General features: G+C 39.8%; 1 protein-coding gene across 5 annotated transcripts in view; it reads right to left on the reverse strand.

The window, feature by feature from the left end:
* The window catches only part of rims1b (regulating synaptic membrane exocytosis 1b), an 83,105-nt gene that overhangs the window by 45,365 nt on the left and 21,855 nt on the right, over window positions 1–15,885 (reverse strand). For all 5 annotated transcript variants that reach the window (XM_034688623.1, XM_034688622.1, XM_034688626.1 and 2 more), the window contains exon 2: window positions 10,563–10,776. In XM_034688623.1, coding sequence (XP_034544514.1) covers window positions 10,563–10,776 — 214 coding nt within the window. The remainder of the gene's footprint in view (window positions 1–10,562; window positions 10,777–15,885) is intronic.

Here is a 15,885-nt window from a genome sequence, read left to right on the forward strand (position 1 = left end):
CCAGCCAGAACAGCATTCATTTAGCTCAGGATTGTGTGAACATCAGCTTTTCCTTAAATGGGCAGAATAGATGGGAGCTGGGAGGGAGGGAAGGGCTGGTGGGGGGAGGTGTGGCTGGCTTTTAGTAAGCATGTGCAATGACCCTGCTGTCAACACACACATACTCACACCCCGACAGGATGACATATGAGGCAGCACTGGGTGTAAACTGCCATCGTTCAGGGAATGGTAAATCCCGAATGGTGGGAAGAAGAAAGACGACGGCAAAAGACATAATGCTCCATTTCCTCTAATAAGGTAGTAGATCAACTCTGAAGCAGGCCGAACATGATCAGTGGAGAGGAAGGCTGAAAGCAAAGCACAGCTGCTGTGGCTGTAAATCCACGCTGGTTTTACATTTCTGATCTCCAGATCATGAGAATACGCTCATGCTGCTCTCTGGGCTCTACATCTTTGAAAAAGGAGTTTGCATTAAACAACCAAATACTATAATACTATCTCACAAAGTGACACATATATTAGGTGGGTTTTTTTGTATTGTGCCACCATCAGGAAGACAATATTTGTCTGTTCCTCCTGAAAATGTTACAAACACTATTGGAAGGTTTGCTTTTTTATGGCTAATATCTCGTGGATATACTTTATTAATATTATAATATTTTGCTTGTGTAAGAATTATCAGCTTCTATCTAAGGTTGATAAATTATCCTAAAAATATAGAATATAAAATGCAAAAAACCCATCTTACTGTAAGTGCAATATTCAGTTGACCTGTTCATCCATCCACAACCTATACTAGACTAAATTTAAAAGTAGAATAGCGACTGTGACCACACGGCAACCTCCAGAGTTGCCAGTGTAGGGGCTCAAAAAACTGCAGTTCCCCAAGTGTCCACTAGAGGCTGGCTCTAAGGGCTTGTTACTTTACAAGTCTCATTTTTACAGCAGGATTTAACATGTTTACATTGTGGCACAAAACATCCTCTTGGTCTCATGGCTTTTTCATGGCAACTGGTTTTGATTTGTATTGAGGCTAAGAGTTTTGCATAATTGAGCATAACTGGTGGTGTGGTTGATATCAGGCAGCAAGGCTAAAGCCTCAACTCCACCGTTTCTTGATTAGCTAGAAGTTGGTAGGAATCTGCATTACCCATTTGGATAATATCTTGGGCTTTATAATCCCAAGTTAAAAGCTCTGTGCAAAATCTACTGTCTGTGCGTTTACAGGTGTGTCTCGACAAATTAGAATATCCTGAAAAAGTTACATATTTCCCATCAGCTGCTTAAGAAAGTGATTTGTGGAAAAGAAGCATGAACCAAGTATTGAGTTAATAAATGAACATTATTTTAATAAATTGTACTTATCTCTTTTTCAAATTTTTTTTGATTGGTATTAGGAAATGATTGGAAAATTTGAGATACTCGATTTCTAATTTGTAGAACTATAAGATATGAAAAATGAAAATGTGTTTAGTCCCTGAGTGATGTCCGAATGTGGACTCCATCCATGTTTCATAAGCCTCTCTCACTCATGCCCTCCTGTAATTTTCTGACATATCCCTACCTGTCCTGTATGACGTGATTTTCACACACATTCGTTCTGATCACAACGTCAGTGACATTAGTCTAACCCCAGACAGACAGATGGACTTCTGTCAATAGCCCAGTGAGTATGCTGAGTTTGAAGGGCCAATGGCTGGATGAAGACTTTAACATGAAAAAGACATAACGGCATCAACAGGAGTGCTCCTGTTTGCAGTAGATTAAAACAAACGATTAAGAAAAGACAAAGAGCCAGAGCTGTTCTTTCAGTTTTGTGTGTTTAAAAAAATCCCTTCAGTCAGAATTGTTGTTCACAGAACATGAATATATCTCTGCTCACTAAGACTTAGCCTTTCTGACCTGCAGGTGTGCATGAACTTCACATTCTAAAATACCAAACAAGTACAAGGAGTCTTATTGGTATCGCCCATCAGGAGCAGCTTATTATTGGTTAACAATAATAGTTAAATACTAAATTCTCTGAGTGGTTCAGGTCTCTTTTGGCTCACGGGGGTCTTGAAGCATTTGTCATATCACCTGAGAACTGTTTGGCTCAAAACACCAATCAAGATCTGAAATAATTTCTTTCTTTACCATCAAAAGTATGAGTATGTGAGAGTGTGTATATGTGTATCAGAAGCCAGTGCCTGTCTGCTATCCACTGGGATGCAGTGCTCTTTTACAAAGGAGGCAGCTTGTCAGCAGTTTGTTCAGTTTCTGGAGCCATCTGGAGCTCATAAACAAACACAGAGCTATTAACCAGCTATAGGTCCAGCTATAGCAGGAAGCTTGACAGAGATACCAAAAAAATACACATCAGCTTTTTCACACACTTCAGAGCTATAGATCAGTCTTTTTATTTATTCAAAGTAGAAACTGAAGGTGTTTAATGATGTGTTCTGTTCTGAGAGCAGTTCTATCTGTGACTTCTGGTTCCAACTAAAGACAATATAAATAATTTCCATCATTTCCTCCAGTGCTTTAACAGCAAAAAAATACTCACATTTAAGCCAAAAAAAATACACTGCTCAGGTCAACCCTGACCTGACGAGATAGGATTCCACTAGTCCCTGTTCACTTGCTGCATAACATATCCCTTCCGCCGACAGGTGCCACAGGTAACCAATGTTATTCACATTACCTGTCAGTGGTTGTAATATTATGACTGATTGGTGTACATTTTCCCTACAAAAATATTTTTCACTTTTCTTAGATACTGTAACTGCTCTTTGGGTCACACTGGTCTGCATCAGTCTGAGGCATTGGCCAGTTCGTGCATGTTAAATGAATGATGGTCAAACCTGTTGGTGAGGGAAATTGGTCCCTTGGGTTGTTCAGTGAGCAAATCAGTGCACAAGAAGCAAATGAAGATAGAGGCAGACTGCCTCCATGAACAAAAAGCGGAGGACTGTCAAACCCAGTGCAGTTTTTAACCTTTTGTCTGATATATTCTGGCGTAGCAGTAATTATGAAACTGTTTGGGCGGTGGTGTGAAAATGGTGGGCAAACACCTCTACATCCTGCGATGGTTTTTGTATTCATCATCGTAGCTCCTCTGGTTTTGTATTTAATTTTTTCACTGACCAGTGCACACTGTCATAACCAGCTGGTGTGGAGTTTTCTCTCTCATGCATGCACAGGGCACACTTTTTTTTACAGGCCTGCTGTAGTCATTGTGATGTGCTCAAATACATTTGTTTTCACACATTTAATGCTCATTAGTAGTAGCTTAGAACTTATTTTATAACACAGACACCAAGTACAAAATATAAAAAAGTGCATCCCTCAACTTCTGGCCAACAGACAACCTCAACAAATAATGTGTAAGAAGCTCAACAGGCTTGTCAAGAAGATCTGTGCAGCAGCAGGTCAAACTCAATCTCAAGTTTTAATATAAAAGTGTCTCCCAGCTGAGACTGAGAATTTTTTACCTGTTTTTACATTTTCCTTCCCTATTTTTTTGTTGCATTGCAGAACCCTCTTTCCAACTGCTCAATGACTCAGCTACGATGATAAAATATAACATCAAGTTCTTTGTCTTTACTATTTCTGACCTTGATGGGGGTAATCAGCAACAAACACTATGGTGATACCTGCAGTGACCAAGCATTAAAGGGACATGATAAGTGGAACATATACCTGTGTCCCTCCCGTCTCCCCATGGCAGGCTTGTCTGGTTTCAAACACACAGGCAGGTAAAGCATGTACAGGCATGCGTGCTCATCAAGTGTGCATTCCGATAAATGATTAGTAGGGTAGTGTATATGCATGCCACCTGAAATATCAATCACAATAACCATTTTGTCAAAGATTTTGTCCAGTATTAATCTGTCACTTTTTCCCACAGCCATGCCCGAAGCCACACGGAGAGGGGTCAGGACAGGTCACAGGGGTCAAACTAGGGCTGTGAGCTGTAGTAGGCTGTCAGACGCTAAACTCACAATTTTGTCAGTCGAAACAGATTCAGCAGTTAAAAGTAAACTTGAACTGTTAAGTCTTATTTTTTAAGTTCAACACCACACAAACTCTTAGACCAGCAAACATTAGGCTCATCTTTAGCCTTTAAGATGCCCATTTGTCAGAGATGACAGCTTGATAACATTGCCAGTTGGCTGCTTTTTTTTAGTGTCGCCAACAGTTATATTTTGTTGAGTTTATAGTGTAATATGTTATGTCTACCTTACATTTGTTCTTAGTTGGTGATAAAAAAGGTTGCTTTTGACAAAGACATCATTTTACAGGAGATAAGATAAATCGGATTTAGCAGCTGAGCAATAGCAGCTTAGTTTAAAGTCCACTGACCCCATCAGAAGTGTGTCAAAGAGATGCCTAGTTTACCTGGGCTAGCATGATCAGTGTTTTTACTCATTAAAATACACAGTTCCGTTCATTTTGGGGAGGAGATGACCTCTGCAGATAATCCTGCTCCTGCTGACAAACACTGAACAAATCCTAAACTAAAAACAAGTTTAACACTGAAGAACGGGCTAGTTGCAGCTCAGCTTGCAGCCCTTCCTGATGTCCTGTAATGCAGGAATTTTCAACATGACATGCTGTTTCATGGTGGCTGTAAGTTCTGGTTCCTTTAGCAAGAAGGAGATGTGTAGAGGTAATTTGTATCGCAGTAAAAACCTTGTGAATTATTAACAGTGCAGAAATACTTTTCGGAAAGCAAGCTGGGAACCTGGAAACTAGCAGCAGCTCAGCTTGTAGCCTCTCCTGAAGTCATATGCTGGTCATGTTGTCTCAGAAACACTTAGCTTTGAGAGAAAAGGGCTTCATTTAATGGTTTTTACTAACTGTAACCACTGAGTCTGTTCATCGACACGCTAACCACTGAGTCTGATCTAGAAGCAGCTCAGCTAGCAGCCTCTCCTGACCTCCTGTGTCCACACTAAGAGCTTTGAGAACCCTTATTCTAAAGTTATTTGGGGTTTTTACGTATGTATTTAGAAGACAGGACAGTGGCTAGAGGTGGTTACTGGGAGAGGGAGGGAAATGACATGTAGTAAAGAGCCAGGAGTCTGAGCCAAACCAATGCCGTCCACTTCAAGAACCACAGCATCTGTACATTGGGCTCACTAGCTGAGCTAAAAAGACAAAAATGCACAGATTCAACTGACAAAATGCAAGTCAACTCCAGGTCTTTTGTACTAATGATTTAAATCATTGTGTTAAGAGAACAGCCCTAGGTCAAACGCCCTTGCCAACATCTTTAATAATGTCTCATGCTTGCTTTGCCTGTCAGTTGATTTTTTCAGGGTCTGCATTCATTCTCAGGATTAGAGTCATGATAAACCACAATCATCTGTGAGACAAAGATTAATAGCAGGTCTGAATTCCTGTTCTGATGCTGTGAATGAGCACAGACCCGATAATGGAGGGGAGACATTAGTGGTGACCCATGCAGTACAATCCATCACCCAGCAGGTCTTACCCTGTCCTTCACTATGACACACTTTGCAAAGGGAGGAGACAGACAATGGACACAGAGTTAGTCAAAGGTTACACTGGAGAGAAAAAACCTCTGAGGATACATGAGTTCCATGTGGCTGGACCTCAAAAAGTTCAGTAAAACTCAGAAAAAGCAAAGTAAAAAAGCTTTGAACTATGGGGACTCCCTCTGTTCACTTAAGTCTGTAATCTTGTAAATGGATTTGTGCAAACACTGCCTCTGCTCCCTTGGTTCTGAGGCTGTTAGTTTTTCTTCCAGATAGGAAATTATAGAAGAAATACACATACAAATAGTTCTTAACACCTTTCCAGGATAGAAATTAACTTGCTGTAAAACCCCAGATTTGAACACATCTAGCAATTGTGTCAGGTTTGAACCTTTTGCTGGCACAAACATCACAATCACAGCACAGAGAAAACACAAAAAAGATGCTAACCACTTTGTCCTCCTTTGTGGCATGCAGTCCAGGTAGCAGTGAGAATTGATAAAGAAGTGAAGGTGGAAGTGGAGAAAGAGAGGGAAAGAGAGAAAGAAATTAAAGAATAAAGAAAAGAGATGCAGAGAGGTACATTTTGTGAAAAGGGAGATTAGGAGAGATTGTGAAAAAAGAGGAGGAAAAGAAAACAAAGGAGAAAAGTGGGAAAGAGTACGTGGTGCAAAAATTTGTTAATCACATTCTGCAGAACTGATACACATACTTCATACTGAGTGATAGGCGGTAAGGACAACAGTATGTGAATGTATGTGACATGTTAGGCTGCAGCGACATGCATGACCCAGCTTGGCATGACTTCAGTGTGACTCGTGACCTGTGACATCATCGAGCATGTGGGACAACAGAAACAACATGGAGAACATTCCTCAACATCTTAAAACCTTTAGTACATCAAAACAAACTTTTAGAGCTCTTTGGATTTTTTGAGTATAAATCTTCTAATGACACTTTTCAAACTTTTATAAGTCAGTGAGAGTGAAACAAAGGTTTCAAAATGATCTTTTAAAAGGGGTGCATGGAGTGCTGGTTTAGTTCAGTTTGTCGAGCAGGCGCCTCATGAACCGCAGCTAATAGTCTTCGTTGTACAGGTCATAGGATCCAATCTGATACATGATTTGGTGCATTTCATTACCCCCTCTGTCTATCCCAAGCTCAAAATGAAGGCAAAAAAAGAAGAAGAGAAAAGCCCCAAATATTAGCTTAAAAAAAAAAAAAAAAGACTACAACTGGGTCCATTTTGGAGCCTAATTTTTTGGGGGTTCTAGAGATTGTTTTGACAAATTTTCCTGTGGGGTCACCCACATCATCAATATTTACAATCAGATATCCTGCTGCGTGGAGGGAATCCCACGGTCAGCCAAGCACACACTTGGTGGATTGTCAAATGAAACGTGATGATAGCCAATCAGGGAGCAAGCTGGCTAAAGAAGGAAGCACAACAAATGCAGTCATGTCCACGGTAATAAAAGTGGAGCATAAAGCTAGATGAAAGTCAGAAAAGGAGGACTGACTTGTTGAATTGTGACAACAACACATGTCTTATACACCGTGCCCCATAACATAAACCATCATCAAACTGACAAGGAGAGGAGTTTAGAAGAAATTACTACCACAATGGATGTACCAGAAAGCTAAGCAACTAGCAAAGTTTGGCTTGACAACCATTCTGAAGTCTGACATGTTTGTTTACTCTGAAGTTACAATTGACCACCAGAGGAACTCCAGTTTGTAGAGTGTGGATTCTGTTTGTAGATTTGTTTGTTTGTTTATCTAATTCATGAGGTTTAAGTCAAGGGAGTGACTACAGCTGAAACCCGACAGAGCAATACTTTTGGGACACATCTGTTATTTTATTTGTATTTTTTTATAGATGACCTTTTATTTTCATGCTTAGTTTCCTGAGCTGAAAACTCAACGTTTCATTTCAGAGCTGCTCAATCTTTGTCTGTATGCACTTAGTGGTTCTTATACTGCTGCATTAATTCTATTGACTGCAATATATACTGTGAGTCATGTATCAGGAATGTGGGTGAGAAATTTAGTGCGTGTTGGACTGTGGGTTGTCTGCAACTTTGCACTGTTTAATTTATCTGACTGTGTGATTCAAATTTAAAAATATAATAAGATTCGGAAAAAACACCAAGCCAGATTTGATACATGCACAGATCTTCATAGCAATAAACAGAAATCTTTTCAGTTTAGAAAAGATGTCTATGCAAGTACAATAGATACTATGAGTTAACTGAGCTCTGGGGTCTTATCAGAGTTTGAATGGCTGTAATGCACCATGTTGCTGTGATGCCTTCTTCATCTTTCTGTCTATCTGTCAGTCTGAAACTGTGTCGATGTCCTAAACCAAGGAGTCATTTTTGAATCAGAAATAACTTTTGATCATCACATTACGAAAACTGTCCAGTCCTGTTTCCTTCAATTAAGATCCATCTCCATTCTGTCAACAACAAAATCAACAAACCTGGAATTAGTTATTCATGCACTCATCTTCTTTCAATTAGACTACAAAAACGTCCTCTTCTTTGGTATCACTCCTAAATCCCTCTCTTGCCTCCACCTGGTCCAGAACGCAGCAGCTCAGCTTCACTCCTTGTCCTTTAATTTTTTTATTCTTTTCGACCTCTTTACCTTTTGTGTTGCATTTTGTTCTTACTTTGTTTTAACTTTCTAGACGTCTCTCTGTCTGACCTGACTGTTTAGTGTTTATTCTGTTATTCTAGTGAGTTCCTGCTTTGCTTTGTCTTTCAAAGCACTTTGTAAACATTTGTTTTTAAAGATGCTATAGAAATACAGTTATTATTAATTCCCTAATTCCTATTCCCACAGAAAACAAATCACTAACTTTGTGTATTTGTGGATTAGATTTATATATCCTGCTAGTCTCACCTCTTTATTTCCATCCTTTCTGCTGTGAGGTGATATTAATGTCTTCACCAACAGCGATACTATCTTTATCTCCTACGCTCACTGGCCCCTGAGCTCTTCATACGTGTGATGCCAGTGTGAGCTCAGGCCCAGCTGGTCTGGGCGGATACAGAACAGATTGGGGACCAGCAGGCTGAGGGTGAAGGGCCTGTAGTCAGGTAAGATAACCCAGGAGGAGGTGCTCTCTCTTGGGTTGGAGGGAAGCCCAGATAGTGCTCTGATGGAAGAGGGCCTGGTCTTAAAATAGTACTAACATTTCGGTTAATGGATGGATGTCTCATTGAGACAAACCAGGAACAGGTAATGGTTATAATTTGGTGAAATAATGTTAGCATTGACAATTCTGTGGTGGTTTTAGCCTGTAGAATGGTGGTAGCATTGCACAGTGTCTTCTGTTTATTGTGGTTTGAGTTAAAAATGAAAATTACTCCATGGCACTATTTTTTTGACTGAAATGAATTTGTTGTCACAACATTAAAACAATCTAACCCCAAGGTCTGTGTGTTTTTACAAAGAGCCCCAGTGTCTGACCTAATTTAAGTTTACTGTAATTTATTTGTTTGGGGGGGGGGGGTTCGGCCTCACTCTGCTCTCAACAGAAGAAAGCCCAGTCCCTTTGGTGATCCCATGACTTTTCATTTAGTGCCACCATCAGGTCAAAATTATAATTTCCCTTAAACATCACTACAGCATGGATGAATAGTAGACATCTATGAGAAGAGTAGTAACTGGAAAAAATGTTGAATGTTCCTGATCAGAGAGCCAATCAGTGTGCTGCAGGTGGAGAAACACGTACTGTGTTGCATCCCTGAATATTGCAAAAACAAAGTGGCTGTTGACACATTAGGCTCTGCAAATGTTCTGAATAGTGTTTGGGATGCTGTTACGAAAAGAAATCTGCTAAATGGTGTACTTTTTTTTACAACCCCACTTAAAATAAAATGAACTATCCCTTTAAGTATTTGGGAATTTTTTTTTTTTCAGTAGGTTGCAGGAAAATAAAGTTGATCCAGTATCTAGCTTATACAAAGTATCATGACAATTTATGGCCTTACAACCCCTGTAAGTTAGCCAAGATGCAGCTGCAAGCTAAGCTAACAACTGAATAAACTCAGAGAAACCAGGGATCACTAAACTACAGCTCACAGTATCCAAGCTTGAAAAGGACATCTATATACTTTTTTAAAATAAATTAACAGATCTATCAGTATTCCTGCTTGTTTAAACCATAAGTCCAATCAGCACACCAAGACAAAAACTCTCAGTTAGTTCAACATTTGGAAAACATCAGGGTCATTTCTCCATCACTGAAAAATCTAAATCAATAAGGGGCGGGACATCGGATATCAACTTTATAGAAAAGAACCATTCTCTGCAACAACCTGATAAACAGATACTCCTAGTTTGATATCTATTTCAGCTGCAACAACTTCCCATATCTCCTTCTTCAGTGTCATTTTCATCAGTATCCACCCTAGCATCCACCTGCAGGTTCAAGATATTATCTTAACAATACTCTGATTTCTGAATGCCAAATAATTCTGTAGGGAGTGAGCAGATCAGAGCCAAACTATGTATGTAGCTGTGTCCTGCTGCTGCAATAAAACTTCATACGTGAGTTGCATGATGGACACTTCTGCAAATGAAATATTTATTCAGCTGTTTGCAGTGTTGGGAGTTTATGGGACAAAAATGTACTATTTGAGATGTGTTAGTCTCTTTGGCTGACTGGTCCTGGTCTTTATTTGAGCATGTTGCTTCGGATGGTCGACACTGTTGCTGTCTGACAAGCTGCCTGGGTTGGCTGAAGTGATTTACTGGAAACACAGGACAACACAGATGCTGCTACTGGAGTGCTTTTACATTCACACTAGTTTAGGAGTGTTGATTTATAACCATTCACCAACAGATCAGCCTCAGACTTAAAATGAACCACAAAGGGCCTATGACTGGTGCCAAGCCATTCTTCCAATACACTTTGTTATCACCAAAGTGTGGCCAGGAAGCATCAAAGCAGACGTAACAAACACAGAAGCAGGAGGGAGGACTCTACACCAGCCTCCAGCAGGAATGAGGTGAGTGTGAGAGACTGAAGGACAGGAGGAGTTGGAGGTCAAAGGTCAGGTTTCTCACATTGTTGGAGCGCAGAGAGACCCGCCCTCCACAGCGAGCGCAGAATTTGGTCTGGCAGTAGGAGCAGAGGTGGCCGCAGCCATCTGCAAACTTGGTCTTGCGGCAGATACCGCAGGTGGGCGCGTCATCCTTCTGCTGGGTCTGCTGACGCCGTGTGTCCGCCCCAATGCGACGCACCTCCTGTTTGTAGCTCTCAAACTGCTGGTGCAGCGTTCTGAGGAGAGAGGAGAGAAGAGAAGAGTTTAATATTCATTCATAAGTATTTTTTTTTTACTTTCCAACTTTACCCCTTCAAAAAGATCCAAACATCCTTAGATCATAAAAACAAAAACAGACAGGACTTGGTGCAGTTTGAGAATTGCTGAATTATTTTTGAAATAAATAAATATAGAAGAAACAAAATTGATGTTATTCATGGGCATGTTTGAGAACAACATTCCAGTTCCAGAAAAACAGCCAGCAATTAGAGCCCCACTTGAAAGGTGCCTTTCAGGAGGAAAAAAACGCAATTAAAGTTAACTTCAGTTCAGTTTTGCTCTGTGCAGCTCACAGCCTTTCCCCTTCCTCCTCTTGCCTCCCAGGATGCCCGCGATGAAAATAACCAGAGTGTGAATTGCAAATCAGACCATGTTAAAACACCCACAATGTTGTCTCAACAGAAGTGTCAAAGGAATACTGCATCAGCATAGCACAGCTCTCATATAGGGGACCCAGAACGGCACTTTAATTACCTCACTGAATGAGACAGATAATGGAGAGGAAGGAGATGGCTTCATTCACAGCTTTGCAGCCAATTTGCTTTTTGTGGAAGCAGACAAACTCTAGTTAAGTTTCTAGCAGCACATTGACATCAGTGTCGTGTCTGCAAGTTATTTGTATTTTTTTTTTAAATGCATACAGACAATGCACAGTCCTGAGCATTCATCCATTTCGCACATTGGTGGAGGTTAAATGAAAAAATTCAGACTAAATCCTTGCAAAGTAGTGGTAATAGTGGGAAGTCAATTAGTGAGCAGAATGCTGATGTTAAACCTGATCACCTGGATGTATCAGAAGCAGACATGTCCTCCTGCATGTGGTCCGCAGCTGCTTGCTCAGAATCAGTCATAAAACACAACACCTGATGTGTTTCCTGCAGCTTTCTGTGATGGTAGAAATCAATCAGAAAACAGTCTTTCACCATGACCCATCAAAAGTCCAGAGGCAGTGTCTGTAGAAAACTTCTAAATTGAAAAAAAAGTTGCTTCTCTGTCAGCCTTCCTTGAAAAACAAGCTGTCCAAACAGCACATTATGTAATTCCCCAAAAAATAAACAGTCTCCAGGAAATCTTTCATAAAGTTGCCAAACAGAAACTTTCCGGGGAAATGGGTTGACAGAAGACAGTTGTATATTCCTCTTCACGGCTGCCTCTCTATCTGCGTCTGGCTAATGTGAGAGCAGAGACAACATACTGTCAGCACACTGAGCTGGAACAGGGAGGTGACTCGCAGACAGATACATGTTTGGCCAATCAGCTGTCCGACACAGAGAATGGTAGAAAAAATGTAGATGTAAGGAATAAAGCCATACTACAGGAGCTGCCGTCTTATTTATGCTCCTTATTGACTCCTAAAGTTGTCAGTGGCTGTCATCTTCGGTCCCATGGACAAATTCTTTTCGTCATTTCTCGGACTCGCTCTGTCTTTGGTAAAAGTGCTTTTAATGTCTTTGCTCCCTCTTCTTGGTCTGAGCTTCAGGGTCGCCTGAAACTGGACTGTTTAATTCGATTGGAGGATTTCAAAACTAGGATAAAGGATGATCTGATCAGCTTGTGCACATGTTTTAAAGCTTAAAACTGCTAATTTATAAATCAATGTAATAGTTACTTGCCACTGTATGTTTTGTCCTGTTCTATTTGTGAAGCTTTTTATGCTGCTGTCTTGGCCAGGACTCCCTTGAAAAAGAGACTTTGTATCTCAATGGGACTATTCCTGGTAAAATAAAGGTTAAATAAAAAATTTAAAAATTGAGTAATGTCATACTCCTTTAGGCTGATGTTTTTAGTAACATCATGTGTTTTATGCACTATATTCAAAAATGTGCAATGTAACATTGAATTTTTAATGCTAAGGACTTGTAATGCTTGTTCAAGACAAGCTGTAATAACCTAAGGGCTCAACATCAAAGCGTCTGTAAAATCTTTACTGCAGAGCCGGGCCCTTTAGAGATAACATACTGTTATTTGTTTGAAATTGAACAAATGTGTATGTTATACTTACACATTTTGGACCTGAGGCTCTTCATGTTTAATATTTTTTCTGATCACAGGCAACAATTTCATGTTGCTGATGAATTCTATATTATTGCAAAACTGTCAATAGAGACTGTTTGTCTCTACTGTCACTAGTTTGTCTTTACTGTCACTGCTTTGTCATGGTGCTTCAGCCAAAGAACAAGCAATAGGCCTATCTGTTTCAGATACCATCAGGGAATTTGTTGATCATATTCACACCAATTTAACAGCAACTTCAAGTTATATCATGCATGTATTAAGGCTAAAATGATTGCATGATGCTGTATCACAGCCACAACATACTCCAAAGTTTGGAGCAGGAGTCTATCCCATCATCGCACCCTTTTAAATCCACGGTGCACTATCAGCCACCCAACTCTTTCACTGTAATGCTTCATTTCCATTTAAGGATGTGTATCAAGGTAAGTGAGCCAGAAGTCCATTCATTCCTGTAGTAATCTCTGGGATGTCCAATGTGCCTGTGAAACTCCTCCTCTCCCTGATATTTACGTCAAGAACCTGCCTCAGGTACAGTCAAAAACTAACAGCTAACAGGCAGCTAACTAGCCAACGGGCCATTTCCTTCAATGTAGATGCCTATGTTGAATGTTATGTATGTTTGTATGATTTACAGGAACTGGTTTATTCAGTTTTAACACATGGTGAAGGTATATTACATCTTTAAACATCAAACATTTCTGCTTTTGTTGTCTGCTCTAGAGGGAGTAGGAGTTTGAATAACCCTTCTTAGCAACTCCAGCATATTTACATCCTGATGTCTGTAAACATGATTTATCACCATCAAATAAAGAAATAAAAACATCTGAATGACAATAAATGGACTCTTGGGTTGTCTTAAACTTCAGCCAAACCGATCTATGAGTATCTGAATTGGAAAAACAAACATGACATCCCGACTGCAGCGACGTCAGAAAGGTGACCTCTGACCCGGAGAAGCTATCCATCCTGCCAATGTGAGTCCAGGGGCTGAGCCAGGCCCAGGCGCCATGGGAACAGCTGTCAGAAACAGAGGGTGCACAGCCGGTTGTCATGGTAACGTAATGGCGTCAAGTACTGAGAGTCAGCGGGTGACTGTGCACCAGCTGTTCCTGCTCTTAGAGTCGTCGTTTCATCAGTGTTCTCCATCTATTCCACACATTTAAGGAGACGCGCACTGCAAAAAACTGCTGCATGAGATTCTTTTCACATTAAATGAATGGTTGTTCTGAATCTTGAGTCCAAAGGGAGCTGTGCAGCAGTGAGGAGAGTTTCATCACCTTCAAATGAAAACCTCTGAATCAGGAGGTGAAGATTCTAATGACAGGTACCAAAAGTATCCTACCCATGGGACATATTTAAATGCAAAAATTTATTTTTGGTGTTTTTGAAGTCCAATTAATACAATACAAACAGGCTTTGTTGACTATTCAAACTGTTACCTCCCCTGACAACTCCACTCTACAAGCCCTTTGGCTTTAAGATTTTATTGATCAATGTGTTGTTCACAAGGGGGCAGTGCTATGGAGGACAAAAGCTGACAAAATAAAAAAATGCTCAATACATAATCAATTCTGCCATTAAATGTGCAATGAAATTACTTAAATTGGTGTTGGTTGGCATCAGTTATTTGGGAAAATCTTTACATTTCTGTTTCAATTTAGTCATTAAGTATTTTACTATTTTTCTTTTATTATTCTAAATAATCAAAATTCTTTTAAAACAACTTTAAAGCACCTGTGTTGAACTTATGGTTGAGCTGATAATAGCATGCCTTGTAGATAAACTGGTACCTTTTATTACCAGTGCTTTGCTATTCTTTTGCCTTACACAGTGTTGTAGTTCCTGGTTCTAGGACTTGGAGTCTGGCTTAAGTTCTGATTTGAAGAATTTGTGACTTGACTTGTCCTCAAGCATTGAGATTCTGCTGATGGAGAAGAGTACTACTATTATTTATTTGTTAGTTTTGATGCTTAACTCATCTTTCAATTAGTTTGTTTATATTTTTCTTTCATTTGAAGCCTGAACCATCTATTCTGTTTAGAGGAAGGGCTACATGTTCCTCTTTCATAAGCTGTGTTTGCATTAAATACTATTGTTTTTGTTATTAAGCTGCATTTGTTTGTCTTTGAATTTGGCAGCACTTGTCAAAATAGCAAAAGGAGCTGATGCAAATTCTCTGTGAATTAAATCAGTCTGAGCGACACCTCCCTCAGCACACATATCCATATGACACAGTGTTCCTAAGCATACATACTGATTACTGCAGCTCTGAGTCATTATGGATTGAAATGTGGAGGCAGACTTATATCAGCCCCAAAAATTGCTGCAACCCCTCTTTTGACCTCACATTTAATAACCTGCAGGGTTTTACATTAAATGTTTTGCAGTACAAGAGAAAGTAAAAGGTATAAATGAGAGATGCTATACATAATATAGTATCAATGACTGAGAATTTTTCTACAATTTAAAATGGATCTACTGTTCAAAAAAGTTCAACTCTAAAAACAAGGTATGCTGCTCCATATTCCATGTACAGTAGCATGTGCCATCTCTCCATCAAAGAATTCCATATTTCAACTTACACCATAATAACTGGTGTCTGCAACAGTCAAAATTCATGCACTCTGACTCAGAAAAGGAGCTTCCATATTCATCCTTCTTTTACCTTGTGTCATAAATACTAACTATTTGTTAATCTAATCTGTGCTTCAAACTTGAGCATACATTAATGACCCTGACCAAACAGAGAAAAAGACATGATCACACTACAGACAAAAGCGTCCTCTCAGGTGAGCACCTGCTCTCTGTATTCAACCTAATGAAGCCCAGAGAAAGGGACACTAATCATGTATTCCTGATTCATTCATATCCCTTCATCACCCATACTATTTCTGTCTCTTCCTAATCAGCTGATTATGGGAGTTTACTTATTGAAGTTAGAAACCAACCAGATGTAGCTACAACCTCTATCAACCAATCATCCTGCTGCTGTCAAACTTTGAATCTGTTCTCCTTTCTTCCACAGTCAGTCTTTCACTTCAGTGTGGATC

The sequence above is a fragment of the Notolabrus celidotus genome, chromosome 7, assembly GCF_009762535.1.
Source record: "Notolabrus celidotus isolate fNotCel1 chromosome 7, fNotCel1.pri, whole genome shotgun sequence".
NCBI classification, from domain to species: Eukaryota; Metazoa; Chordata; class Actinopteri; order Labriformes; family Labridae; genus Notolabrus; species Notolabrus celidotus.